General features: G+C 41.9%; 3 protein-coding genes across 4 annotated transcripts in view; 2 read left to right on the forward strand and 1 right to left on the reverse strand.

The window, feature by feature from the left end:
• Positions 1-7,934, reverse strand: part of setbp1 (SET binding protein 1) — a 44,661-nt gene extending 36,727 nt beyond the window's left edge. For both annotated transcript variants that reach the window (XM_062451077.1, XM_062451076.1), the window contains exon 1: positions 7,275-7,934. The gene's annotated coding sequence lies outside the window, so the exon portion shown is untranslated. The remainder of the gene's footprint in view (positions 1-7,274) is intronic.
• Positions 7,935-11,219: 3,285 nt separating this feature from the next.
• On the forward strand, positions 11,220-16,464 carry cdk7 (cyclin-dependent kinase 7). The gene is made up of 12 exons (XM_062451691.1): positions 11,220-11,330; positions 12,459-12,518; positions 12,600-12,633; positions 12,726-12,793; positions 12,892-12,960; positions 13,296-13,406; positions 13,522-13,640; positions 14,588-14,687; positions 14,831-14,917; positions 15,120-15,269; positions 15,422-15,566; positions 16,079-16,464. The coding sequence occupies exons 1-12, from the start codon at positions 11,265-11,267 to the stop codon at positions 16,105-16,107; spliced, it is 1,038 nt and encodes a 345-aa protein (XP_062307675.1). The 5' UTR covers positions 11,220-11,264; the 3' UTR covers positions 16,108-16,464.
• A 762-nt stretch (positions 16,465-17,226) lies between these two features.
• Positions 17,227-26,156, forward strand: part of serinc5 (serine incorporator 5) — a 37,051-nt gene continuing 28,121 nt past the window's right edge. The window contains exon 1 of the mRNA XM_062452094.1: positions 17,227-17,408. Within this exon, the coding sequence (XP_062308078.1) occupies positions 17,382-17,408 (27 nt within the window). The 5' untranslated portion in view covers positions 17,227-17,381. The remainder of the gene's footprint in view (positions 17,409-26,156) is intronic.

The following is a 26,156-nucleotide window of genomic DNA, read 5'->3' on the forward strand; positions in this document are numbered from 1 at the left end:
AGCTATTTTTCGCAGTGTAATTATTTTGCTGTGCGACTTGGCTATTTAAACAATTTAAGATTTCATGTCTATTTATAGCTCTGTTTGAAAATCTTTTTTTTTTTTTTTTTTTTGACTTTGAAAACGCAAATCAAATGTTCTCCCCGCGTACCCCCTGAACCACTTACCCTGGGGGTACGCGTACCCCAGTTTTGGAAACGATGAACTAATGCAATTAACAAAGGCATTTGCAATTAAATAAAACTAAGCGTAGTAAGGAAAATGGGGAAATTCTGTTTCGTTATTTAGAAGCTAATTAGCTTTTTCAACCAATAATCAGCTGCTTTCAAGGGGGTTGGCTAGCGAACAGAACCACAATATAAAGTGGATATACTTTCAGTATACATCAGTGAATTCTATTACATAAATGAATGTGTTTATTGATGTAAAAACTGCCTGAAAAAGCACTGTATGGTGAATTAGGCCTACAATTATGACAACTGGCTCAACCATTGTGCCAGTAATGACTTTAGTTATGAACTAAATGTTAAAATGTTTTTGGTGGTAAGACAATTTAACATAGAACCAATAAAGCAAATTGTCAACATAATTCAACATAACGTAGGAAACAGCTGACAAATGAAGGCTACATAATCATCTGCATGAATGTAGGCTACCACAGCATTGGAAATTTGACTAGAATGGATGTGGAGGTTGAACAAGAGAAGAATTCAGAGAATTTCAATTGTGATCTGAGAAATATAGGTACCAAAACCACTGAGAACTGTCATCACCAGCTGCATCACAGGCACTGCACTATCTATATATAATTCCAGAGATCTGTGTGTGTCACCAACATCATTGCGGTCACTGGACCTTATCTATTATTCCAGGAATCTGTGTGTGTGCCACCAATTTTATCACGGGCACTATGCACTATCTATAGTTCAAGGAATCTGTATTTGTGTGTTTCACTCACATCTTAAGCACAGACTGCATCATGGGCACTGTGCACTAGTTCTCAAAATGTGAATGAATAGTCAATGGAACAAAGTCAAGAGGAGTTGGTACATGAAGGAGATAATGACAATTACACCTATCTTTGTTCATCTTAAAAAGAAAGAACTTCGATGGTAAGTGGAGTTGATAATGACATGGCACTTGACTAATTGGTTAGCTAGCAGGCTGGAAGAAAGCAAATATTACAGTTTTTTTTTTTCAATTGCTTACATGCATTGGTCAAAATTTACAATTTTGTCAAAATCACAATGTCAAAACTCTTTGCACCGTCAGCGAAACAGAAGTGCCCATCTAACAAGAAAGGTAACTGAGACATTTGTGATGTTTTGGGTCATTATACATAATAGGTACATTCAAAATGTGTAAATGGGGAATGTTATGAATGTACCTATAACGTCCTATCCCGTATGTACGTTCAGGCAACTTCTATAACATTACTGATTAACATAATTAGGACATTCAGAGGTCCCCACATTTCTATGTCCTGAATATACTTGGGACGTAACTTCCACTTGCTGACACCACAGGTATGTAACACAAAGATACAGAATAAATTGAGGATATTGAGGATATACAAATTGCTGCATTTCTGATTCCTTCTTGTACTTTAGTGCAAAGGAAAAGTTGTTATTCTTGTTCTATCATGAAATGTTGATTCATGTGAAAGATCCTTCGAAGATAAAAAATTGGTATGCATGTTGGTAATACAGACTGTAAGAAGAGTTTTGTTAAATAGAAGAACAAGCAAAGTCATAGTTTAGTGGTCAATTGCATTAAAGGTGTGGGGTTTAGAGAACAAAGTTACACATTTGACAATTTGTATGTGTCGATTGAGGAAAAACTGTAATTCAGTGTAAACACTACTGACAATTACATATGTAGGCAATAAACAAAATAGGCTAATGCAACACTCCCGAGGACTATATCCCTGGTTTACAAACTGAGGTGTTTTTGTAAAAATAGTACTGCACTAGCTAGAGCCGCAACGGGCCCTGTCTATACTTCTATCTATAATTCAGGGAATCTGTGTGTGTGTGTGTGTGTGTGTGTGTGTGTGTGTGTGTGTCTGTCTGTGTGTCACTGAACTAGGGCTGTCAAAATCGGTCAAAAATGACGTTCGAATATTCCCTTTAAAAAAACATATATTCGAATATATTCGAATTTCTAGTTGCCCATTAGGCACGTCAATAACAGGACAAATTAATACAACGAGATACAACTACTTGTATACTGTAGGTAGGCCTAATTTATTTAAGTTTAAACATATTTAACAACATATTACTTACACAAAAAGAAGTAAATTAACTAATGGCCAAGACCGCAGACCTTGGCCTCTCGCTCGCACACACGCACTCTTTCTCTCTCTCTCCCGCACCGTCGCGCTCTCGGCGCATAGCGGTGTAAAATGAACGACAATAATAAACAAATGCTGAGTTCTGATCAAGAGTTTTGTGCAAGCAATTTAAGGTCGCGATTCTTGTCCCAAATATGGCAGGCTTCATTCAGTGATTGAAACAAATATTATTAACATTAATTTAAGTTTTACAGTATAGAACCGACATTGAACGCTCCGAGCATCTGTGCTGTGGCATGGAGATATAGCCTCAAGTTGCTAGTTGTTGAATGGTAAGCTAACTCTAGCTTACATAGCTTACACACTACTTTAGCTGTAGGCTCAACAAGTTTACCATCAACTGACCAAAATCCGAAATATTTCCAGACATCACTCTTTCGATTTTTTGGGGTTACAATCACTTTCTCTGCTGCGGTCAAGCTGGGTTCTGCACTTTCTGCCATCTTCCACGCAAGTCAACTGTCAGCAGTGACGCTGAGGCGCGCGCCCGCGCGCCCACCAGCAAAGCAGACAGACGCGCCGCTGCTGCTGCGGGTTTTTACATTCGAATATTAATTTTCACATTCGAATTTCGGTTTTTAACCACTATTCGAATATATATTAGAATATATAATATTCGTTGACAGCCCTACACTGAACTAACTGTTTTAATAACAGACTTAATCACTGGCTGTATCACAGGCATGGGCACTGAACTACTACAAAGTTATAAAGTAACTCCACACACGGCTAACCCCCTATTGCTCCACCCTTCCTCCCTCCTTCCTTCCCTCCCTATCACAATTTGCTGTGGAGAGATCAAGCTGGAGGATGGCAAAGAAACATAAAGAAGCTGATTGGTGTTCTTTGCTTTTCTGAGAGCAAGAAAGGAGAAGAAGATCTTGCAGAGAGAGAGAGAGAGGGAGAGAGAGAGAGAGAGAGAGAGAAGAAGAAGAAGAAGAAGAAGAAGAAGAAGAAAAAGAAGAAGAAGAAGGGAGGGAGGAAAGGAGGGAGGAGGAAAGGAATCTAAATTCTTTCTCCAGATGTGGTTTACGAGCTGGTCTGGAAAAAAACTGCGTCTGAACTGTTTTACACACACACGCAAGGGCACAAACATATGTGCACACACATAGACACTGCTATCGAGGACTGAAAGCCATAAATCCAGTCTACTATTTCCGCTTTCTATAGAAAGGTGTCATTGGTACAACCTTGCACTAACACAGATACACAACATAGACCAATAGAGCCATCTCAACAGATTTTTTTAATCGGTATAAATACAACAAACACATATCTACGGTAGGCTCGCCTTTAGCGGTCTAGGAATTGTACATACACACAACAGTGTTCTCCAGCTTCCAGATCTATCACCCTGAAATGTCGTCTGGGTGGGTCTGACAAGCAGGAGCTTAGAGCTAGTTGAGGATAAACCAGGGACAGGACTACACCAATACTGAAACCAGACTGGACCAAGACTAGAACAAGACTATGCACACACTAGAACAGGACTGGACCAAGACTAGAACAAGACTGGACCAAGACTAGAACAAGACTGGACCAAGACAGGACTACATCAAGACTAGAACAATACTGGACCAAGACTACAAAAAGACTACTACTGCACCACTAAAACAGAGCTACACCAACACTAGAATAAGACTAGAACACAACTGGACCAAGACAGAACCAAGCCTACCACCAAAACTAGAACAAGACTAGAACAGGACTTCCCCGACACTAGAACAGGACTACACCAAGGCTATACCAAGACTAGTACAGGACACTCCCCAACATTAGAACAGGGCTACACCGAGGCTATACCAAGACTAGAACAACAATAGAACAGGACTACACCAAGGCCATACCAAGACTAGAACAAGACAATGCCAGACCACAGCTAACCCAGAATAAGACGATTTTGCCTGTCTGTCTGCATATCTGTCTGCCTGTGTGTCTGACTGTCTGTTATCCTGTCTGCTTACTTGCTTACTTGTCTATATGTCTTTCTTTTTGTCTGCCTACCTGTCTGACTTTCTGCCTGTATGCCTACAGTATCTGTCTGTTTGTCTGTCTGATGCTCCACAGATATTAGAGGTCTAGTTTATCACTACCACATGATTTCTATGGTCTGTGCGAGGAGTTGTGCTTGTGTGTTGTCTCTGTGTGTGTGTTTGTGTGGTGCGCATATGCATCTGTGTCACTTGCATGTTTACATTGAGAGTTAAAACATTTCTATGGATTATAATGATGTTAGAACACACACACAGAGAGACATACACACGCATACTAGTACTGCTGAGATCAAGCTGGATGGAGAAAGAGACACCTGTTGCTGGTCCAAACGCTCCGTGTGTGACCTTGTCTAAAAAGCTAGTGTGTATGTGTAGGTGCATTTGTATGTGTGTGTGTGTGACCCTGTGTGGTGGTGAATGACCAAATGTCAGGCTGCTGACTGGCCAGAAGGCATGTGCTAAAGCCAGCCTGCATCCTGGGACTGGGGGCAATGAAAGCAACACAGGAGACAGCTGCCAGCCACATAGTTTTTCTCTCTCGCACACACACGTGCACACAAACACACTAATACACGCACAGACACACTTATACACACCAAAAAGAGACAGTACTACAATGTCAGAAAGACTCCACCCAAGGACACACTCGCAGCTCTTGTGTCCAGTAAGATAGGTCAAAGAGTCTAATGACTGTAACCAGAGTTATTTTCACAATCTGTAAACCTCCAGTCCAACTGCACACCTCCAGATTACAGTACACTTGCAGACCAGCAGACCTCCAAATTACAGAACACCTGCAGACCTCCAGATTACCCCTAGCCTCTAGCGCCAGACTGTAGCCTCAGCCTGAGCCTCTAACCCCTTTCTGTGCTTCACACAAACATGCCCACAAGCAATTGCACACACACACACACACACCAGGGCTTGAAATCAATGTTATTACTTGGTAGCACTGGTGCTTCCAACTATAAAATGTAAGGAGCACCCACCAAAAATGTTAATATTGTCTTTTTAGCTCTTCAATTTTTTTGCACGAGTTAGCTCCGTGTCACGTGACAACGGAAAGGAGGGATATGAAGTGACTGACGGCTCATTTTAACAAATCTAAAATCTGTATTAAAGTTAGGAACGTAAAGATGTTTAACTGTTAACTAAAAAGTTTAACTGTAACGCTGGATAGAATGGTAGACCGGTTAATGTATCAGCTCACAGCAGACACATAGTGTTTTGTAAATAAATTAAAACAGGTTGCACCATAACAATTATTTGCACTCGCACAAATGCTCCCAAACATATTTTGAGGTTGCACAGATAATATTATGGGAGCACAATGGTTGCAATTTCAAGCCCTGCACACACACACCAGCAGACTCTATATACAGTAAGTAGCTTTACTGTGTTCTTATAGCTGCCATGGCTAACATTGTCCTTCCTTATGTTTATTTAAGTACTTATAATGAATAAATTCCAAGAATTTCCAATACTACATCTCTGGCTTGTTGTTGTTTGTGTCAAACGGTGCTATTGTGGGCTTTCAATTGAATATTACTGTTTTGATGTAAAATATTTAATGATTTTTTTAAATGTATTTGTATGTCTGTGTAAGATCTGTGTATGATAGAGAGAATACGGTAGTGAGATGGACAGAAAGAAAGAGAGAGAGGGCAGAGACAGTATTTTAAGGCAGCAAATTGTAGACTCACAAATAGAGTTTAAAAACACACATAGACTAGCCCTCAATCCCCTCCCTCGCATCTCCTCACACCTGATGTGATGTGTGTGGGGAGTTGTGCGGTGGTAATGTGTGGGGTGGGGGAGGTTGTGGTGATGTGTGGTATGTTGTAGGGGTAGTTTTGTGTTGATGTGTGGGGGGGAGGTGGGTTTGTGTGTGTGTGTGGGGGGGGGGGTGACCTATGGGGTGGGATAGGGTGTGGTGTGGTGTTGGATGGTGATGTGTGGGGTGGGGTGGTAGTGTGGGGTGTGATGATGTGTGGGGTGAGGTGGGGAATGATGTGTGGCGTGGGGTGGGTGTAGTGTGGGGTTTGGTGAGATGGTAATGTCTGGGGTGGGTGGTGATGTGTGGTGTGGAGTGGTGTTGGATGCTTGATGTGTGGTGTTGGGTGGTGCTGTGTGGTGAAGGGTGGTGTAGTTATAACAGGCCAGGTGTTGGTATGACCGACCAGGTGCAACAATAATAGACCAGGTGTGGTTTGAGCAGGTGTGGTTATAACAGACCAGGTGTGGTTATAATAAAGCAGGTGTGGTTATAATAGACCAGGTGTGGTTATAACAGGTGTAGGTCTAACAAACCTAGTGTAGATAAAACAGAACAGGTGTGGTTGTAACAAACCATGTTTGGTTATAACAGGTGTAGCTATAACAAACCAGGTGCAATTATTATAGGTGAAGTTATAACAGGCCGGGTGTTGTTATAACATAGCAGGTGTAGCTATGAAACAGACCAGGTGTAGCAAAACAAATAGCCAGATGTAGCTATGACAGAGCAAGAGTAGTTCTATATGACAGGGGTATGAGAGACCATGTGTGGTTATAACCGGTGTGGCTATGATAGGCAATGTGTAGCTATGGAAGATCTAGATTTGAGCTATGACAGAGCAGAGAGATCAGGTGATCTCACTGGTCCCTTGCTTGTTTGGCACGTTCATACCTGTATAGTGAACTGTAACCACGCGAGTCTTGATCCCTAGGCTATGTCTACAGTTGCTGTTAATGTTTTACACATTGAAACGCAGTAGCCTAGCGATGCCTTATTGGTTCCTCTCTTTGTGACAAGTTACAGGTACTCACAAATATGTTTGGAGGCTCAAATGTATGCGACACAAACTGACAGCAATGTCGTCAATTGTTTGTTTGAGATGGTGAAATCTAGTGTGCAAAAAATTAAGTTATTTATCGAATGTACTTACCCATGTCTAATGTTGTCACACACTCGAGTCGTGTAAATATTTCATCAAGCTAATTTAAAATCCATTTGGCCACACCAACTCAACCGACGGATGGGATGACAGCCTCCCGCGGAGCTGTCAAATGGAGCAAGATTTTTTTGGTAAAGAAAACCCAGAGGAAAATGGCGTCAAGAGCAGGCACCGTTGAGAAAAAGGTGATCTAACAAAATAGCAGGCGAAAATCAAATCAATTCTCCAACGCTGAACTGTTCTAGGAACAGAGCGGCCCGGGCCTGCGTGCCGTCTCGCTAGCGGGGCGACGTGCAATGCTGCGGGGTATAATCTGTCTCGCTCTGTGTACTTGTCGGTCGCTGGTCACTCGGGGAGCTGCATAGGGCTGCTTCCCTTGCTCTCAAATCCGTGACTCGGGGGAGGATCAGACAGAGCTGTTATACTGCAGTGAAAACCAACGGTTTGCGCTCGGCATGCATCCGACCGAAATCCCAAATCCAACGGGAAACGTCAATGGCAAGCCTGCAGTTAAACCCGTTTTAACGGACGATGGTGTTGATGGATCTCAAAAGGCGCGGTTTTATGTCGGTTTGCGCTCCCCGTATTGTATCAGGGTGTTCGCTCGCTCGTTCTTCTTCGCTGAGTGTCGTGTCTGTTAATGATCTCGCTGAACAGTCTATAGCTGCAGCTCAACTCCGTCCGTCCAGGAGGATATTGTAAGCGAGGAAGGAGAGGGGCGCAACATCGCCTCCAAGAGGTTTGCTCTTGCATCTGGCTTCACGCTCATGTTAATTTAGTCTCACACTTTCGTGCAGACTAATTCAGAACTGCTATGGAACAGCAGCCTAGTGTGTAATAATATTCAGTCCCATACCAGCAAACATGCACATGCTCCCAGACACTTCACATTAGTGGTGGACTCAGAGAGGGGGGCGGGAGGGGGGGTGTAGGGGGGTGGGCCATGCTAGCAAAAGTGCCCTCTGCACGGTGGCCCGGTGTACAAGAAAACATGATCAAGTCCCTTCTAGGGTGCCCTACCAGTGGAGATAGCAGGATTCAGTGCTCTCTAGGGTGCCCTTTCAGTGGATAAAACATGATACAGTGCCCTCGGGGCCCTACCAGTGGAGAAAACACCAGACCAAACATTTTGTCTTCTCTAGAATGCTAGTTGCTGTCCAGCCAGAACCCTAGTAGGTACAATGAGGGTTACGGTTCAGGTGACACATACAGTTTGTGTGCCATGTACCTCTGAATATCTTTCCAAGGCTCTCAAGTCTCACGCATTTGCTGTGAGACTCACGCATTTTAACCATTTCTCACGCAGAGAAGTAAGCTTTTCTCGCTATATACAATACATGGACAAGGCATAGGTTGTCTCGAGTTAAATGCCACCTACCAGCCAATCAGAAATATCACCAGCACAGCCCCCCCCACCCCCTGTCGCCCAGAATTTTTTTATCCAAACTTTGAGAGGAATGGTAATCTCATGCTAAACTTTGGATAAAACTTGGGAGCCCTGTCTTTCTTTGTATGTAAAGTAGCCTACATATCTGAAAGTTTCGCTTCAGTACTCTTTGTTTCCAATTTCCGTATTTGTAGCCTTGGTACCAGTATTGTAATACCATTGTGTGTGTGTGTGTCTGCATGTATGTGTGTATATGTGTGCCCATGTGTGTTTGGGTGTGTCTGTTAATGTGTGTGTTTGGGAGTCAGGTGGCTGAGCGGTTAGGGAAGCGGGATAGTAACCAGTTCGATTCCCGGTCGTGCCAAATGATGTTGTGTCCTTGGGCAAGGCACTTCACCCTACTTGCTTTGGGGGAATGTCCCTGTACTTACTGTAAGTCGCTCTGGATAAGAGCGTCTGCTAAATCACTAAATGTAATGTAATGTTTGTGTGTGTCTGTGTATTGATCTTGGGGGTTGAGTATGGACCCCTGAGTGTGAGAGGTCAACAGCTGCTCCCCAACAGCCAATCAATGCACACTGTATCAGTAAACTGTTCTCTCTCTCCCTCTTTCTTTGTCTCTCTCCATCTTTTTATGTCACTCTCTCACTTCCTCTCTTTCTCTTTCAAATGCACAAACTCTGACCAGTTCAGATAGGTTTCCATGGATACTAGATACAGGCAATCAAGTGGGAGCAGTTCTTAATTGTAAACATTGAGTTATTATGGGGTGGATGTAGCTCGCCGTGGTGCAATGTATTTCTGAATTAATCCGATAATCTAATTAATGATCTAATCTATATCATCTGTTTGTCTGTCCATCCTTTAGTCTATCTGTCTTCATATTCTCATCTGTAGCTAACAGCTAACAGGGGGCAGCTAACAGTTGCTGCCCCCTAAATACACTGTAGCATATCATCATGGGCCTCATTAGTTAGGCACAGAGTCAGGGGCTAGTCAGGCATAAGGTTACTCTTACATGATATCATCAGTCATTAGTTCCAAGAATCAAACCTTGTTTGTCAGGGCTAAACCTTCGCACCTCAAACAACCCTTCACTAGCTTCCTGTTGTTTCAGAGCTGCGAATGTGGTCAGTGAGTGTGTGTGTGTGTGTGTCTGAGAACTAAAGCATACAGAAACTAAGTGTACTTGAATGAGAACACCCTCAGCCTTGTCCTTGGTGGGTGGAGGCCCACAGAGGACAGTTTATAAGTGTGAATGATGGAAATAACATTTTAGGAAATAACAGGCTGGGACTTTGATCACTGCATCACAAGTTCACAAAAAAAGGCCTGCCTGCCTGCCTGCCTGCCTGTCTGTCTGTCTGTCTGTCTGTCTGTCTGTCCAACAGAAAGGTAACTGTCCTGTCATCTACACAATGACTGTAGTTGAAGGGAAGACACATATGCAGGTGCACTGACTGTAAAAACCACACACACACATGTATGGCCTGTTTACTGTACAACCTGGCGTCCTGACAGAGGTCGCTCACCCTGTAGCAGGAAGTGGTGGCGTTATACGTCCTGTTAGAACAACACCCACTTCCTGTGAGATTGATAAACAGCCATATGGCTCCATTCTTATGTATTTATTTGTTTATTTGACAGTGCACCTTAAAAACATTGCTGTAAATGCACCAGAGTTAGCCAAGAGGAAAACCTATTCTATGCCTTGCCTCTGGCATGTTTATTCATGCATAAATAATAACTAATGAGAAAAGATAATAACTAATGAGAAAATAAAGTGGTGGGCTTACTATCTTTTGTTTCAAAAGGAGTCTTTTTTACAAATAAGATTATATCAAATTTGATAGAATCGATTTGATTAAATTGAATAACTATGAGCTAATTCAAACGTATTCATATAAGCATGGGTCAGCATTGTTCCCTGACTGTGCCACCAGACCAAAGTGTCAGGATAAGTTTATCTGCATGTGTGTATGCGTGTGAGTCTGTGTGTGGGTGATGGAGTGGGACGTTTTGGGGGTGAGGGGTGGGGCGCTGCCTAATAGGGCAGGATCCTTCACACAATCTTGTCAAACTTTACATAAACATGAAAGCTTGTGTGTAAGCTTGTGTGTGTGAGTCTGTGTCTGTGTGTCTGTGTGTGTACCAGTAGAGATGTGTTCACTGATGCACCAAGGCTTCCATACAAAGGGTGACAACTCCCAGGCGATAGCTGTCAAACTTCTGCTCAGACTCAGATATATCTGACATGAATGTATAAGACAATACAGTGTGTAGCTGAAAACTAACAGGATGTTTGCTTCAACTTGACCCCTATTATTGTAGGTTTCTAGACAACGAATATTTCTTGGAGCACTCCTTGCTGAATCTATACATTTCTTAATCCATACCAACCTTTCTTTTGTCAACACTTCAGAATACGTGCTCGTAACTACCATGTTATACCTGTAATGATGTAAACTGTACTGAAAGGTATTGACCAGCAGGTGACGGTGTTGGTCGACAATGGTACTTTGAACTTTGAACCGGAAATATTTATTGGCCTTAAACAAAATCGGACGTCTGAAACCATTTAACAGTTGACTACCATGGCGCTGGATGTTAAGTCCCGAGCCAAACGTTATGAAAAACTAGATTTTCTGGGAGAGGGTCAGGTAGGGAGAAACTTGTGTCTCTTATATCGCGACCGGGGTGCAACTGAGCGATGCTATGTACAATAAAAGGAGTTAGTCTAATTAGTAATTACTGTAGCATAAGTTAACAAGCTCGCACAGAATGAGTTTGCTAACTGTCTGTACAAGCAAAGCTCTATACACAGATCTGAGCTAGCTGTACCAAGCCATCTAGCCTAACTAGCAGATGCCAATAAAGTCTAGAGCTTGAATACATAGTGGTCTGAAAAGCCCTTAAATATCCAGCTAGCGTGGGGTTAGCAAGTATGTAAGGGATATGCAGGCATGGTCGGGCATTATCCCTTACTTATAACATGGTCACTTGCCAAAACATTTTTTTTTGCAAAAATTACTTTGTTTTCATGCGTTTTGCAATAGAAATCTAACGTTTTTTAACCTTAGCCAACTCTGACATTTCTAGTCCGCTCAGCTCATAGAACCAACACCGGCTTTCCTTTGGCTGAGCTATTAGCCCGAAAGCTAGCTAACGTTATGCTAGCAAGATTCAAAGGCAATAACATTGTGTACGGTTGACACATTTTACAGTATGTTTGACAAGATTTGCTAGCTAACCAGCCATGTCACTGTCCCAAAATCAATATCAAGATTTTCACGAACAAAGTATCGGCCATATAGCTACTAGTACTAGGCTACTGTACGGCCGCAGCCTGTGGAGCGAGTTGAATAGCAAATGGATGTGAGATGACCGCATCAAAGTTTACATATTCTCCAAACAGTAATTATAATTTGACAGTATGTTTAACAACAAGACTAGCCAGCTATCGAGCCATGGCTTTAGGTGCGTTCGACATGGACTGACTTCATACAGCGCTGCAGCCGGCTGCAGGCGGCTGACTTGAAACAGTGAATTCTGCTTAGACTTTTTGTCCGACTTGAGACGGCGCCGAGGCTAGGTCACTGTGACGTAGCCATCAAAGTACCGTGAGATCGATTCGAGAACTGCCGGCTGTGTAGCCGAGCGCATTTTCTCAAGAGCATTAAAGCACGTTATTTATGTTATCGCAAGTTAACTAGCGGGAAAGCACTAATGTTGGTTACATAGCAGCCTGAGGTTAAATATGCTTTTCTACTCATGTTCCTCCTTCTTAGTTTGCCACAGTGTACAAAGCCAGGGATAAGACCACTAACACTATAGTCGCCATCAAAAAGGTAAGCCGAGATTGACTATTACTCTCTTTCTAACCATTACACACTATTATAACTTCACGATTCTGTGTCTGCTGGTAACAGATCAAGGTTGGACACAGAACAGAAGCCAAAGATGGTGAGGGGTTAAAGTTATAGATGTGATTTTGACCAAATATGGAAGTTATCTGCTATGAGTAATGCTTGTTATTAAATGCATTTATCTATCAGGCATCAACAGAACTGCCCTCAGGGAGATCAAGCTGTTGCAGGAGTTGAGCCATTCTAACATTATTGGGGTACGTACCTCCTCTCCCTCCCCCTCCTGAAGAAGATATTGGTATGCCTTGTCATCAATCCTTTAAATCATGTTGTGTAATTGTTTTTTTCCTCCAAGCTCCTGGATGCCTTTGGGCATAAATCCAACATCAGTCTAGTGTTTGATTACATGGAGACAGATCTGGAGGTGAGACACCCATCTGTATGCACACATTCTGCCAGGGCACATATGGGGGTAGAGGGGAGAAAGGGTTGGATTTGAAGACGAGGAGGACTAAATGGAATGGGAAAGAGACTTGATGCTGGGTCATTACAAGGGTCTTATCTCTTTCCCCTCAGAACAAGGCTAAGTATGGTGAGTAGAGAAATTATTACCACTTGAATCTGTAATATGATCTCTATTAGATTACTTGGGTGAAATATATCTATGGAGGCAGGCCTTGACTTGGTTCTCTGACCACATCTAGTCTAGGTTCTATGTGTTCATGGCTCCTGTCTCTGCTCCTCCTCTGCCCCCTCCAGGTGATAATCAAGGACACCAGCCTGGTCCTGACTCCTGCCAACATCAAGGCTTACATCCTCATGACCTTACAGGGCTTGGAATACATGCACCACCATTGGGTTCTGCACAGAGTGAGACACACACGCTCTCTCTCAGGACAGCCAGTTGTTTGTTGTGTCAAGTTTTAGGGCGAGATGTAGTGGGCCATGCAGTATCTGTGTGCCTAACCACCCTGTCTGTTAACAGGATCTGAAACCTAATAACCTGTTGTTGGATGAGAATGGGGTCCTGAAGCTGGCTGACTTTGGCCTGGCTAAAGCCTTCGGCAGTCCTAACCGCGTCTACACTCATCAGGTAGTCACCAGGTACGAGCTGCTTTCATATTGGCTACAATAGCAGGTAGTCACCAGGGGCTAAATGTATCAAACTGTGTAAATGTATATGTAAAATATAGCATACATAGAAAAATGAAGAACTAAATGTATGTAAAGTTTGTCTGATATTTATGAACACTATGTACGTGAACAGTTGTCTCCGCATTTACTACATTTTCTGCATTTACTTATGCACACGTCATTGAGCTCCTTGTTCACAACCTGTCCATAATCAGTCTGGTTTTCCAACAAATTGTGAAGATAAATGGCAAATGAAACAAAAGAAAATGTGTGTGAAATACAGAAATATGAGGTTTTAACATAATAGTGAGTTGGGGGAGCGTTTGGTGGCCTTAGTAGTGGGGTCACAAACAAGGCCTATCTCCTTCAATATAGAGAAATGATGGCAACAGTAAATGTAGTGGATGATGAGATGCACACGTGTACGATAATGAAATGGTCCGACTGAAGACAAAAAGCACATCACGTTGAGCCAGTGTTGGTGGTCTTTCTCGGTAAAGCTGTTGTTTACCTTTCTAGCCAAAATGTATATAAGTGGGAAGGAAGGACATTTGTTTATATATCTGTCTGTTTTATATGTGAATTTATAGCGGACTCTTTTATCCAAAGCAGCGTATAGCAGCCTATGTATAGACTTCAATAACTTGAAGTGCATAGTTCTAACACTATTACAGTGATGTAATAGTGAAGTAAATCACGTTTTATATTGCTGCGTATAGTGCTTATAGATCTATTGATTTGATCAGACTCTTCAGACCTCATGGGAAGGTAGTTGAAGGGAGGATATTCTACCACTGTATAACCAGGACGGATGCTGCTGCTCTCTTACTGCACCAGTTTTTCTCATCCTCCTTGATTTTCTTTTCCTCCCTTTCTCTCTTTCTGTGTTTTTCTCCACGTTTCTTGCTCTCCCTCAGGTGGTATCGTTCTCCGGAGCTCTTGTTTGGAGCCAGAATGTATGGAGTGGGTGTTGACATGTGGGCAGTGGGCTGTATCTTGGCAGAGCTGCTTCTACGGGTACACACAGACACAAACTTGAAGCTTAAGAGATCACTTTCTGTCTGTGGAACAATGCTGTCTTACCCCTAATTACTTTGTGCCCTTTCTCTCTCGTTCAAATTTGTTCTGCCTGTCTCATTGTCTCTCTCTTTGTCTCCTAGTTACCATTCCTCGCTGGAGATTCAGATCTGGACCAGCTGACCAAGATCTTTGAGGCTTTGGGAACTCCCACAGAGGACAGCTGGCCTGTGAGTGTGTGTGTGTGTGTGTGTGTGTGAGAGAGAGAGAGGACAGGGGTGAAGAGAGTGGGCAAGGTTCCCCAACCTGGCTACTGAGATTCCCTCCAAAACAGCATGATTGATATGATTCCCTCATAGAAAGAGAAATGTGACAGTGTGTGTGAGTGGGAGACATACAAAGCCATGACAATGTGACAACATGTGTGTACAGGGAATGAGCAGTTTGCCAGACTTTGTGTCTTTCAAGCTGTTTCCTGGTACTCCTCTGGAGCACATCTTCAGTGCAGCAGGAGACGACCTCCTGGAGCTACTGCAGGGGCTGTTTACCTTCAACCCCTCCACACGCATCACAGCCACCCAGGTAGCACACACATCCGCAGACACACATTCACATACAAAGCACATGATCACAGCCACATCTAAAAGAGTGCAATTACACTGCAGATCCCCTTTTTCCTTCATTTTTTCAGATTTTATAAATATATTTTTTCTCCCTCCTCCCCCCCTCCCCAGGCATTAAAGATGAGGTACTTCAGTAACCGGCCAGGCCCCACTCCTGGCCACCAGCTCCCCCGACCCAACTCATCCGCTGAGGCCTTCAAAGAGAAGGAGAACCTCACCATCGGAGTGAAGAGGAAGCGAGACGGCCTGGAGCAGAGTAAAAAAAACACCTCACATTGTTTTACTTTCACTTCATTAACTGGAGACAATATGCTAGCTAAACATCGTTCATATAAACTGAAGTGGAATCCTACTGCAGACATACTCAAGCTAGCAGGGAACATACAAATATAGCTGGAATGGTATCTAGTGATTAACAGGGGTGTTAGCTGCTACACAAACACACATGCGCACCCACATGAGCGCACACACAGGGTCTAGGGTGTGGCATGGACAGTAAGTAGGAGGTTCAAAGCTGTGGTCAAGGAGCTATTTAGGTCAGCCTGTATATTATAGCAAGAGGGCAACTCCCCAGTGTGGGGAGGAAAGCCTAGTTAGTTTACAGATGTTTTCTGTTTCACTATTCCCATACATTTACTTCACTTATTCAGATATTTTGATTTCAATTGAAAGATGGCACCTTACTTTCAGCAGACTGCGATGTGTATTCAGGTTTAATGTATCTTCCCTAAAAGTGTACTTAAGCTTTGTCTGTCTGTCCTCCACCAGGTGGGATGAAGAAAAAACTGGTCTTCTGAAAACGAACATGAGAGAGAGGGGCTCTGTTGACCAGAGGTCTGTTCCGGCCCAGAGGAACTCTGGAGAGCAGCTGCGTTATATAAGTTATTCAGACAAGAACACATATGTATTCTTTCAGCTGTGTGTGACTGACCAATTAGCTGGTAACTTGGTTTCAGGGTAATTCCTCATTGAAACAGTGATATCTGTAATCTCGATAGGCGACAGCCAAAAGGGAGATTATTCACGTAAATAGTATTCTATTTATGTGACTTGATTTGTGTTTACGTCCATTTATTTCTTGTAGATGTATTTTTTTACTTTTATTATTTTGCATGTCACATGGGTGAATAAATGCTGAGATCTTGTATAACGTCTGATCTTTTGTTGTTTGGGGGGGAAAACACTGCATCTGTGACACAGATCCAGATCTCAGAGAACACACAAGAAAGGACTATTATGTTTACTGACATCCGGGAGGGTGTGTGGACAGAAATGTGTGTGACTGCTGCATCAAATGACTGGCACCGTGGGCAGCTTTATCATCTCAGTGTCACCAAGAGAGCCTTTGTTGGCCACTGATAGTAATGCATGTGTTCTGTTGGGGTCAACCTGTTCAGTTCCCTACAAATGGGACCTTCCCTTCTACTTATGTCAGATCAATAAGTAGCCTATTTCAAGAAAAGGTGTCTGGAAGGATGCGTTTTAGAGAACTGTGAAGGAAAGAGCTGATGTGTTTTAGAAAGCTTGGAGACCGTTTATCTAAATACCATAAAACTTACCTAACTATAAATGCATAAAATATCATGACACTCAGACTTGCTGATTAAAGCTTCTGTCCCCATGTAGGTTTCAAAACAGCTTTTTCCTCGTGATAAATACAAAAATATGTGCAGTAACGTGAAGAAAACGTAAATCATGGAGGACAAAGAGGGGAAAATGCTACGTCAGGTGCCACCACTAGTCGTTGTTTTTAACGTCGTGATCCCAGGTACTTGTGATTGATGAGACCTTGGCTAGTATGCACTACATTCGTCGGTCATTAATCTATTATTCCTTTGTGTGAGCTCCAAGTGTTTTAGCAGCTGCCTGAAGGAAGAAGCGCCATTCTTGGTGGTACAGGCTGGGGAGGAGAGGGAGAGGCGGTGGGCGGGCGGACAGTCGGAAAGAGAAAGAGGGAGAGACAGTAGTTGAAAGCTGGCGCTGGCCGTTGTATCGCTAATCTCATGAGAGAAACCCACCCGTCTCTAATTTAAAAGTTTGGATTCTTCTCGAAGAGTAAAGAATCCACGTAATGTGTACTCCGTGCTGTGTATCGCAGGTAAGGTCCCAACAAAGTGTATGGATCTAGTATTGATGGGTAAGACAACAACTTGCTAGGCAAGGACGGTATTGTTGGTCGTGCTTCGGAAAGAGTTGACATCGAAAAAAAAAGAAAATTCTGCCAGCGGAAACGACGTGATTATATGTAAACTAAGTGAATTGTGCTGTTTTTGTTGGCTCAAGATATTTCAGACGATGTCTGTTGAATAACAGTAGGCTAAACGTTATTCCAGACCAGTTGTGGCATCTCAGGGCCGTTATGGCCAGTGGTGCTACACTCAACATCGTCAACGTCCATGTTATTTGTTTGTGCGAAGGTTAGAGCTAGCTAACTACTGTAGTCAAAATATTGTGTGTCCAATCTGTACTTTTATCAAAACCGGCTTAGTAGTTCTATATTGTTATTGTATCAAAAATGCCCTAAAAATGTATATGTTTTTATTGGTTTGCGGCTAGTCTCTTTTTCAGTAGAATGAGACCATCTCACTAGTCTAGCTCCAATACGAGAGGAATCATCCAATGTCTCACTTGAGAAAGTCCTAGTGGTAAGCAAATGTATGAAGTTTAGCTTCAGCTCAGTCTGAGTGCCGTTTTTCTTTCAGCATGACATGTCTGTGAAAGCTAGCTGTGATACTTATGTAACTTATTTGGGCATTTTTTGTTTGTTTTGTCACAATTTACAGTTCAATCTAGAGAGACTTGTTGTAGCCTACCTCAGGGGGACTGCTCTAACGGTCGACTCAGCAAGGCGATTGAATCAGTATCTTAGCTCATGAACTTTTAGAGCTTAGCTACATGTCTGTGGGCTACCTGTTTTTTTTTTTAAGGCTGTATGACTGTTCTATGGGCTGTCTGGTTGTTAAGGTTACTGCCCGGCTACTCTAACCACTGGGAGAGCTATGTTCTTTTACAGGAATTTAATTACAGACACATCCCTCTTTTAGCCGACCCATTGAATAAAATAAAGGAATTGTAATGGGATTTGTGTGTGTGTGAGGGAGAGAGAGAGGAGCTGGGATTACGAGGAAATTAAACTCAAACACTCAAGTCTCTATTGTTCGACTGCTCTGGTCAGACCCTTATCCTGTCAGAGACCCACATTATCCCTGTCCTCAATTTGTGGACTTACTCTGCGCATACGTGTTTTTGTCAGACTTACTCTTGTGTGTGTTTGTGTCCCTCTGCTCATGATGTAGGCTGTTCATTTCTTATTTGGTTTAATATAATAATAATAATAATAATAACAAATATAGCTGCAAGCAGCGATGCGGGTTCCTCCGCAAAATGGCAAAATATTATAAACATGTACACTTTAGAAGATCAAGACTTGGACAACAAGAGAGCAAAACTACTTCATGTTTGGCCAACAACAATAGGCTGAATCAGTCTCTCTACCCTCTCTGCTACACACCAACTGCTGAGATTTTATGAATAGAAAAGGTAGAGCAGGGGTCGGCAAGTAACTTGGGCCGCGGGCCAGTATTTTTCCTCGCCACAAGATGACGGGCCAGAGTCTGGGTTACTGCCTATTTAGACGCTGCGATAGGTGCCCTTGCGATACGTGCACTCGCAACAACTAGGCCTATTAACCATGTGAATGAGCCCATTGGTGGTCTGTTTGAATAATTTCATTATTTTAACGAACTCTCTATCAACATGGTCGTCACTGTCATCCCAACGTGGTGGGTCGTCATCGTTGGTGCACATAAAAACTGTCTCATCCAGAATAGGATTACTAGGACCTAGCGAAGGTTTTGATGTGAGGTGAAATCGGAACTTCACTCTTTTGCATTAATTTCGGTGCAAAATAGTTTTTAAGCTTTATGTAGCCTAACCTAAATAAACATGCTGTTCAGCATTCTCACTATTGTTTTTCAACTTCTTAGTTCTTCCGACGTTTTTTGGCCTTTAACTCGTTCTGCATACTTTAACCGATTCCTACAACTTTTGTATCAAAACGTTCAGCTCCTTCAGGAGATGATGGCTATGACTTTTGGTATTTCTCACTTTTATACTTTTTAAGACATTAAGGTTTTTGTGCAAATTATTCTCCCATTAAAAGTAATGGTAAATCCTTTCAAATCATTAAAAAGCTTCCTCCTCTTTCAAACGTAACTACTTCAGCTTACTTTCAGCTAGAGACACCATTCAACCTTTAAAATGTTCACAAGACATTCAGCTATTCCCAAATGATTCAGCTTTTTCAAATGTTCAGCCAATTTTGAATTATGACAGTTTGAAATACATTAAAATGTTTGCTCCTTCTTGATTTTTATGAATGAGCAGCAAGCAGAGTGGCACACTCTGCTGGCTGCTCTTTTTCTGATATTCAACTAATTTGTCAAACAAATTCCTCTAACGTTCATATAGTTTAACTTACAGAAACAAGTTATACCTTAAAATGTAGGAAAAATTGTCCTCTTTCAGCCAATGTAACTACTAAAGAGCTCACATTTACAGATTTTCAGCTATGAGCCTTGAAGCGAGAGCAGCCTTTCAAATTCTCTCACTAACTTCAATGGAGAGGTGAGTAAAATCAGTCAGAGAAAGCAAGAAGGAACAAGATTTTGAAACTGCCGATAGAGTCGTATTTCTGACCGCACAGACATATAAAGGACATCTCTGGTTTCGGCAGAGTCTTGGGTCTCGGAAAATATCCTTATATTTTGGATTGGACGTATAGTTTTGCGTCTAGGTCAACTTGTTTGAGGTGTGGATGCTAGGTAAATGTTCGTTTTTCTCTCTGCCTAGCTCGTTAGCTATCACAGCTGCGCCATCACCGTGGCAACCAAACAAACAAGCACCAGGAAAGCAAAAGGAACACGTTTTTGAAACTGCAGGTAGAGTCGTATTTCTGACTACACATACATATAAAGAATATCTCTGGTTTCGGCAGAGTCTTGGGTCTCGGAAAATATCATTAGATTTTGGATTGGACGTACAGTTTTGCGTCTAGGTTATCTTGTTTGAGGTGTGGATTCTAGCTACATTTCTCTTATTCTCTGCCCTCAGCGCGTTAGCAATCATAGCTGCACCATCACCGTAACGACAGACACGCACCACTCAGTCTCTCACACAGGTGATTGGTACGTTTACTTGACCATGAGAAACACGATTACTAGCAATTGTCGGTTTATGCCAATAATACGATTACTCCGTTTACATGTGTAATTAGTTATGCGATTACTCAATAAACGCGTCTACATGATTCTTTTTTATTAATCGTTGTATGCTCCACGGACAAAACTTGCACCATCATCCTTCTGCAACAAAGTGTCGCCGTGTCTTCCTGTATCGGCTCTACTGCTGTATGTTTCATTCCATCAACACATTGAATCCTACTAAGAAAGCCGAGTAAACGCACTCAATGGTAGGCTACATCTGCTACTGCTATTACTATCCCAACTATAATTTCAGCTGTTAAAACGATAATATTCTTGTTCCGACTAGCTAGCCTACTTCTTCTGTTTAACAGTTCAGCTTTCAGCTTCTCCCGCATTGTAGGCTATTTTAGCTCTTAGCTTTGTTAAGATGATGCAGATGATGCAGTTCAGCTTCCACACTGCCTCTTTTGTGTCACTCACACATTTTTGAAATTCATTTCAGCTTGCGGGTATTTTCTCATTTCTCACTTTTATACTTTTTAAAATATAAAGGTTTTTGTGCAAATTATTCTCCCTTTAAAAGTAATGGTAAATCCTTTCAAATCATTGTTGGAATGCTGCTCCAGCCCCTTTCAAAAATACCTTTCGGTTGCTTTGAAGCTTCAGCTTATAACTTTCTACTAAATTTTCACTATTTTCAGCTTTTTTAGCATGGTCAGCTATCCCCATTCAGGTTTTCAGCATTCTCACTGCTGTTTCGCAGGAACAGCCTTTTCTAGTTGGGTGTGCTCAAGCCTTCGGCGAGAGCACAACCTTTGTTCTCTCACATATATATTATTATTATTATTTGTGAGAATGCTGTTCAGCATTCTCACTATTGTTTTTCAACTTCTTAGTTCTTCCGCCATTTTTTGGCCTTTAACTCGTTCTGCATACTTTAACCGATTCCTACAACTTTTGTATCAAAACGTTCAGCTCCTTCAGGAGATGATGGCTATGACTTTTGGTATTTCTCACTTTTATACTTTTTAAGACATTAAGGTTTTTGTGCAAATTATTCTCCCATTAAAAGTAATGGTAAATCCTTTCAAATCATTGTTGGAATGCTGCTCCAGCCCCTTTCAAAAATATCTTTCGGTTGCTTTGAAGCTTCAGCTTATAACTTTCTACTAAATTTTCACTTTTCAGCTTTTTTAGCATGGTCAGCTATCCCCATTCAGGTTTTCAGCATTCTCACTGCTGTTTCGCAGGAACAGCCGTTTCTAGTTTTATTTCTTTTTGCCCCCCTAAAACTCAGTCAATATTTGGCCTACATAGACAACGTAGGTGTCAAAAGTTTCGTCTTGGTAGCGATTGAGTTGCTTCTATCGGAATTTACGTTCCGTTGCATGGTTTGGGCTTAAGTTAAGTTTTTGTGGCGAAAAGTGAAGCTAACGGTGGCTAATTTGCTAGCCACAGTCACTGACGTTACTAACGTCACTACGTCACTAACGTCACAAAAACACGCGTGACTACCTTTGGCAGAACATTCGTTTCGCATCTGTTAACTTGGGGGATAGCTAGGCTAACTATAGCTTTACTGCAAGGCAGCTGCAGAAACGCCACAAGCAAAGAGGCCAGGGTGATAACTATTTACTCATTTTACTTTGTGATATGACACACAATTGTGATGTGTAATGTACAGTATAAGCTGATATTATTAAGGAAGTACATCTACTTTCGGAAACAGTAGTCTACTATTTCACTGAAGTATTAGCATCATGACATTAGCCTGTGTTGCCCGGGCAACACATACTACAGTGGTCTATGATGTAGCGTTATCCGTTTTCAATCGTTAAAATAAACATTCCTCACATATACATTTTCATTGTAGGATTTATTCTGACATTAGTAAACGATTTGTTGGTGAAATTACCATTACCTGTGGTTTCAAACCAGTGTAGCTCACTGCAACGCTGTAGCTTACGCGAGACACACGACAAAAACATCTAACTTACACAGCTGTTTAGGAAGTCAAACGGCGACAGAACATGTTCGGCACTCCCCTTACTTAAATCAAAAGTCTATCTAACTACTAACCTGAACTTCATTGCCACAGCCTAAACGTTGTCAATCTGTTCATGAAAATAATTAATTTCAGCTTAAACTGTACAACGGAACGTTAAATCCAATTCAACCAACGCAATCGCTACAGTACCAAGACGAACACAGCAGTAGTCTAGTACTGTACCATAGTAGTACAATTTACCGGGGCAGCTTCTCCACACAGGGCTATATCGCATTTTGCGTTGTTACTGACAATGATCGCTACCAGTGAGCTTTTTATGAATGAGCGATTTTCCACTAAATAAATGTCAAGCTTATTTACGTTTTGGGGGGCATATTTTCAGTTAGCAGATGGTACTGTTTGAATCGCGATTCCATCTTCTACTGCCGGGTAACGTCGTAGAATAATCTTCAAAGGGGGTTCTTTATTAATGAATGAATGCAATGAGTAGGCTAAATGCATGAAAATATCACGAGAAGGGAAAAACTTAAAAGGACGTTTAAGTCATAGAGATTAGGTCAATTTGTACACCGGTCTGCCAAATGTATTCGTTTTGATTCAACGATGAGGCTGCCTCTTGCCTCTTGGGGAAATGAGAAGACATCCATTTCATTCTACACTTCACTCGTATTTTCAGTTGTAAATGAGCAGCAAAAAAAATGCTTTTAAATCTATGTCATCTTTATAAATAATAAGTATGCATTTTTATATAAAATACAGAAATATCAGTTGTAAAAATGTCATTAAAAAACGGACCCCTGTCCAACCGACGCAAGCAAGCACACCCTACAATTTCCCCAGAAATTGTACACTCTCTAGTTCTTTTCGCATCAGCTTAATCTAGCTAACTCCCTCCCCAACAATAAATGATGGTTTAGGGTTGTCTTCATAGCAACAACTTGGTACACATACTTAAGAGAGCATGCGCGACAACTGAAAACAGCACTTTTTAATGCACGGTCAGATCATGCGCTTAATTAGATTAAAACCTAATGTAGCCTATTAGCTTACTTATCAGTCACACAGTAACTTAACAAACTTAAGACATATCCTTTTATTCGGTGTGTGAAAAAAATAAGAGAAAGCAGGCGATCTTCTGGCCTAATTTATAAGCGGGCAGAGCTGCCCACCGTGAATTCTCCCTATTCTCCCGATGGCCACTCCGGGCCTGAAAACTCTTAATTTCACAAGCAATATTTTGGGGGGTGCTATCGGGGTGCTTTGGATCATATGTCTATGGTAGCGATGACATAGCGAGAAAATACTTCAGAAAAGTCAATGACACCATACCCAGTTTCCGGTTTCAAAATAAAAGTCGACGGGGAAAAAAACGATACAAAAAATATATAAGCGGAAATATTTTGACGGGCCAAATAAAATCGCTGGCGGGCCACAATTGGCCCGCGGGCTGCCTGTTGCCGACCCCTGAGGTAGAGTATTAGCTTTTTATAGGATATTGACACTCTTCTTGAGTTGATCTCTTTCCAGAATCTCAGTCAATGCACAACCAGCAATAGTCATGTGGGTAACGGGGCTAGGCAGAGCTTATGTTCGGCTGCTTGCAACTATAGCTTATGAAAATATAGCAGCCGACTCTCTGGTCCCATTAAACTACACAACATGCACAATCAGGGTGTCCAACAAGATAATATTAACTAACAAACAATAACATTACAAACATCTAACTGAACGAACACAACAACTGAAATCCCTCGCACGGCTGTGTAACCAAACTATTTTCCACAGGTCTTTGCGTTTTTTGACATGCCGCACTGCATGCTGGGTACCCAAGGGTGCTGACGCTGATTATCTAGCTGTGCTCCGACTGCGTGATATGAGTATTAGGTTTTGGTCAGCTTTGGGACAAAGGTTAAGAAATGGTTGACATTTCAAGGTGAAATTGCATTAAATTGCACATGGTATTTCAGAATGATGTCTGCCTGTTTTAACTAAACAAATAGTCAAAATTATGACAGGCCAAAAGACTGTGCCTGGATTCAAACCTGTGACATTGCACTTTGCAGGACACCGTTTAAACCCATTTAGCTACCCTCAAAGCTGAGAATATGTGGTCAGTTACTGTATAAAAAAAGGAAGCCGTTTCTCCTGTAGCACGGATTGTTCGATTCGGCCAAAAATTTAACAGCTGTAATTCAATGATCTTTTGACATATCAAGGTCAAATTGCGCATGGTACTTCAGAACGATGTCATCCCGTTTAACTAAACAGATATTCAAATTTAAGACAGGCTCAAAGACTGTGGCTGGATTCAAACCTACGACCTTATACTTTGCAGGTCACCATCCCAGCCCATTGAGCTATTCTCAGTGTTGAATATTGTCATGTTCAGTTACTGTATACAAAAATAAGCTGTTTCTCCTGTGGTAAGCGTTGTTAGATTTAGCCAAGGTTGAAACGGCTCTAATTCAATCATATTTTGACATACCAACGTGAAATTGTTCATGGTACTTCAGAGTGATGTCATCTTGAACCCTATTAGGTTTGAAAAACCATCAGTCAAAATTAAATTTGATTTATTGACACAAAGAAATTGAGGCAATGTGTACATTTACATAAAGACACCTCTTTCAGCCATTTTGTATTTGATTCGACTATCTTGAGTAACGTTTTTAAATACATCAATGATACATATCTGTAAAAGATTTCAGGTCAATTTGAACTTTTTTATAAGAGGAGATCAATTTTGAAGGTTTTTGCAAAATGTCGCTGTACAGAAAAATCCATCATGGCGGCCCTTATGGGTCCTTGAGGCTTTGTTGTTCCTCATGACAAATGAGGCATGTACACCAAGTTTCAGAAGAATTGGAGCAATCGGGTGGAAATGCCATCACTGAAAATCCGACTTTTGGAAGTTGCCTGTGGCGCCCCCTATGGTCTGATGTGGCCCATATTTGGTGTGGGGGTACCCACTTGCATGTAGTATCAATCACTGTGGTTACATGGATTCGAATTACTGTCTTATTTGGACTGAAATATAATTATCCCTTTCTTGTAAACACTTTTGTTCGAATAATTGCGGTCCGACTACGATCCGATCGACACCCCGAGATAACTCGGTCCGAGTCGGTTGATAATTCGGACATCGTATGCTTGAAAACGGTGAATTTGGCTATGAACTGGACTCTGCGTCTTTGCGCATGCTTGAGACAGTGGCAAAGTGCAACAACATATTGGTGGTCTGAATTCTCCATGTTCCTTTGGCGGCAGCATTGTCTCTCCATTATCAATCTAGCCAATAGCGCCGTTTGCATTCGCAGTACTCCTATTGTTATCATGCACGAAATGTAGAGGGACGTAGCTTCACCTTGAAATTTGGATGTTGTTGTTGTTGTTGGTAGTGGTGAAGAGGTCAAGCGGAAATGGCTGTATCACCACTAGTTGTAATGAAAACAGCGCCACGTATCGTACTGGGATATGACATGCTTTCGGCCAATGATTCCCTTTATTCACTGCCATATATATTAGGATAATAGCAGTTGCCCCAAAAAATAGCATTGTCCGAATAAAGCTAGATTCAAATTGATACCATCATGGAAACTTACTGAATGAGCCAAATTACAAGATTTATGACCAG

Source organism: Osmerus eperlanus, chromosome 25 (genome assembly GCF_963692335.1).
Source record: "Osmerus eperlanus chromosome 25, fOsmEpe2.1, whole genome shotgun sequence".
In the NCBI taxonomy this organism is placed as follows: domain Eukaryota; kingdom Metazoa; phylum Chordata; class Actinopteri; order Osmeriformes; family Osmeridae; genus Osmerus; species Osmerus eperlanus.

Bases quoted from the DNA above. Each gene is read 5' to 3' on its own strand.
- cdk7 (XM_062451691.1), top strand. From the start codon at position 11,265: ATGGCGCTGGATGTTAAGTCCCGAGCCAAACGTTATGAAAAACTAGAT. The intron at 13,407-13,521 runs GTGAGACACACA...GTCTGTTAACAG, and splicing joins ACCATTGGGTTCTGCACAGA to GATCTGAAACCTAATAACCT. The intron at 14,918-15,119 runs GTGAGTGTGTGT...ATGTGTGTACAG, and splicing joins CCACAGAGGACAGCTGGCCT to GGAATGAGCAGTTTGCCAGA.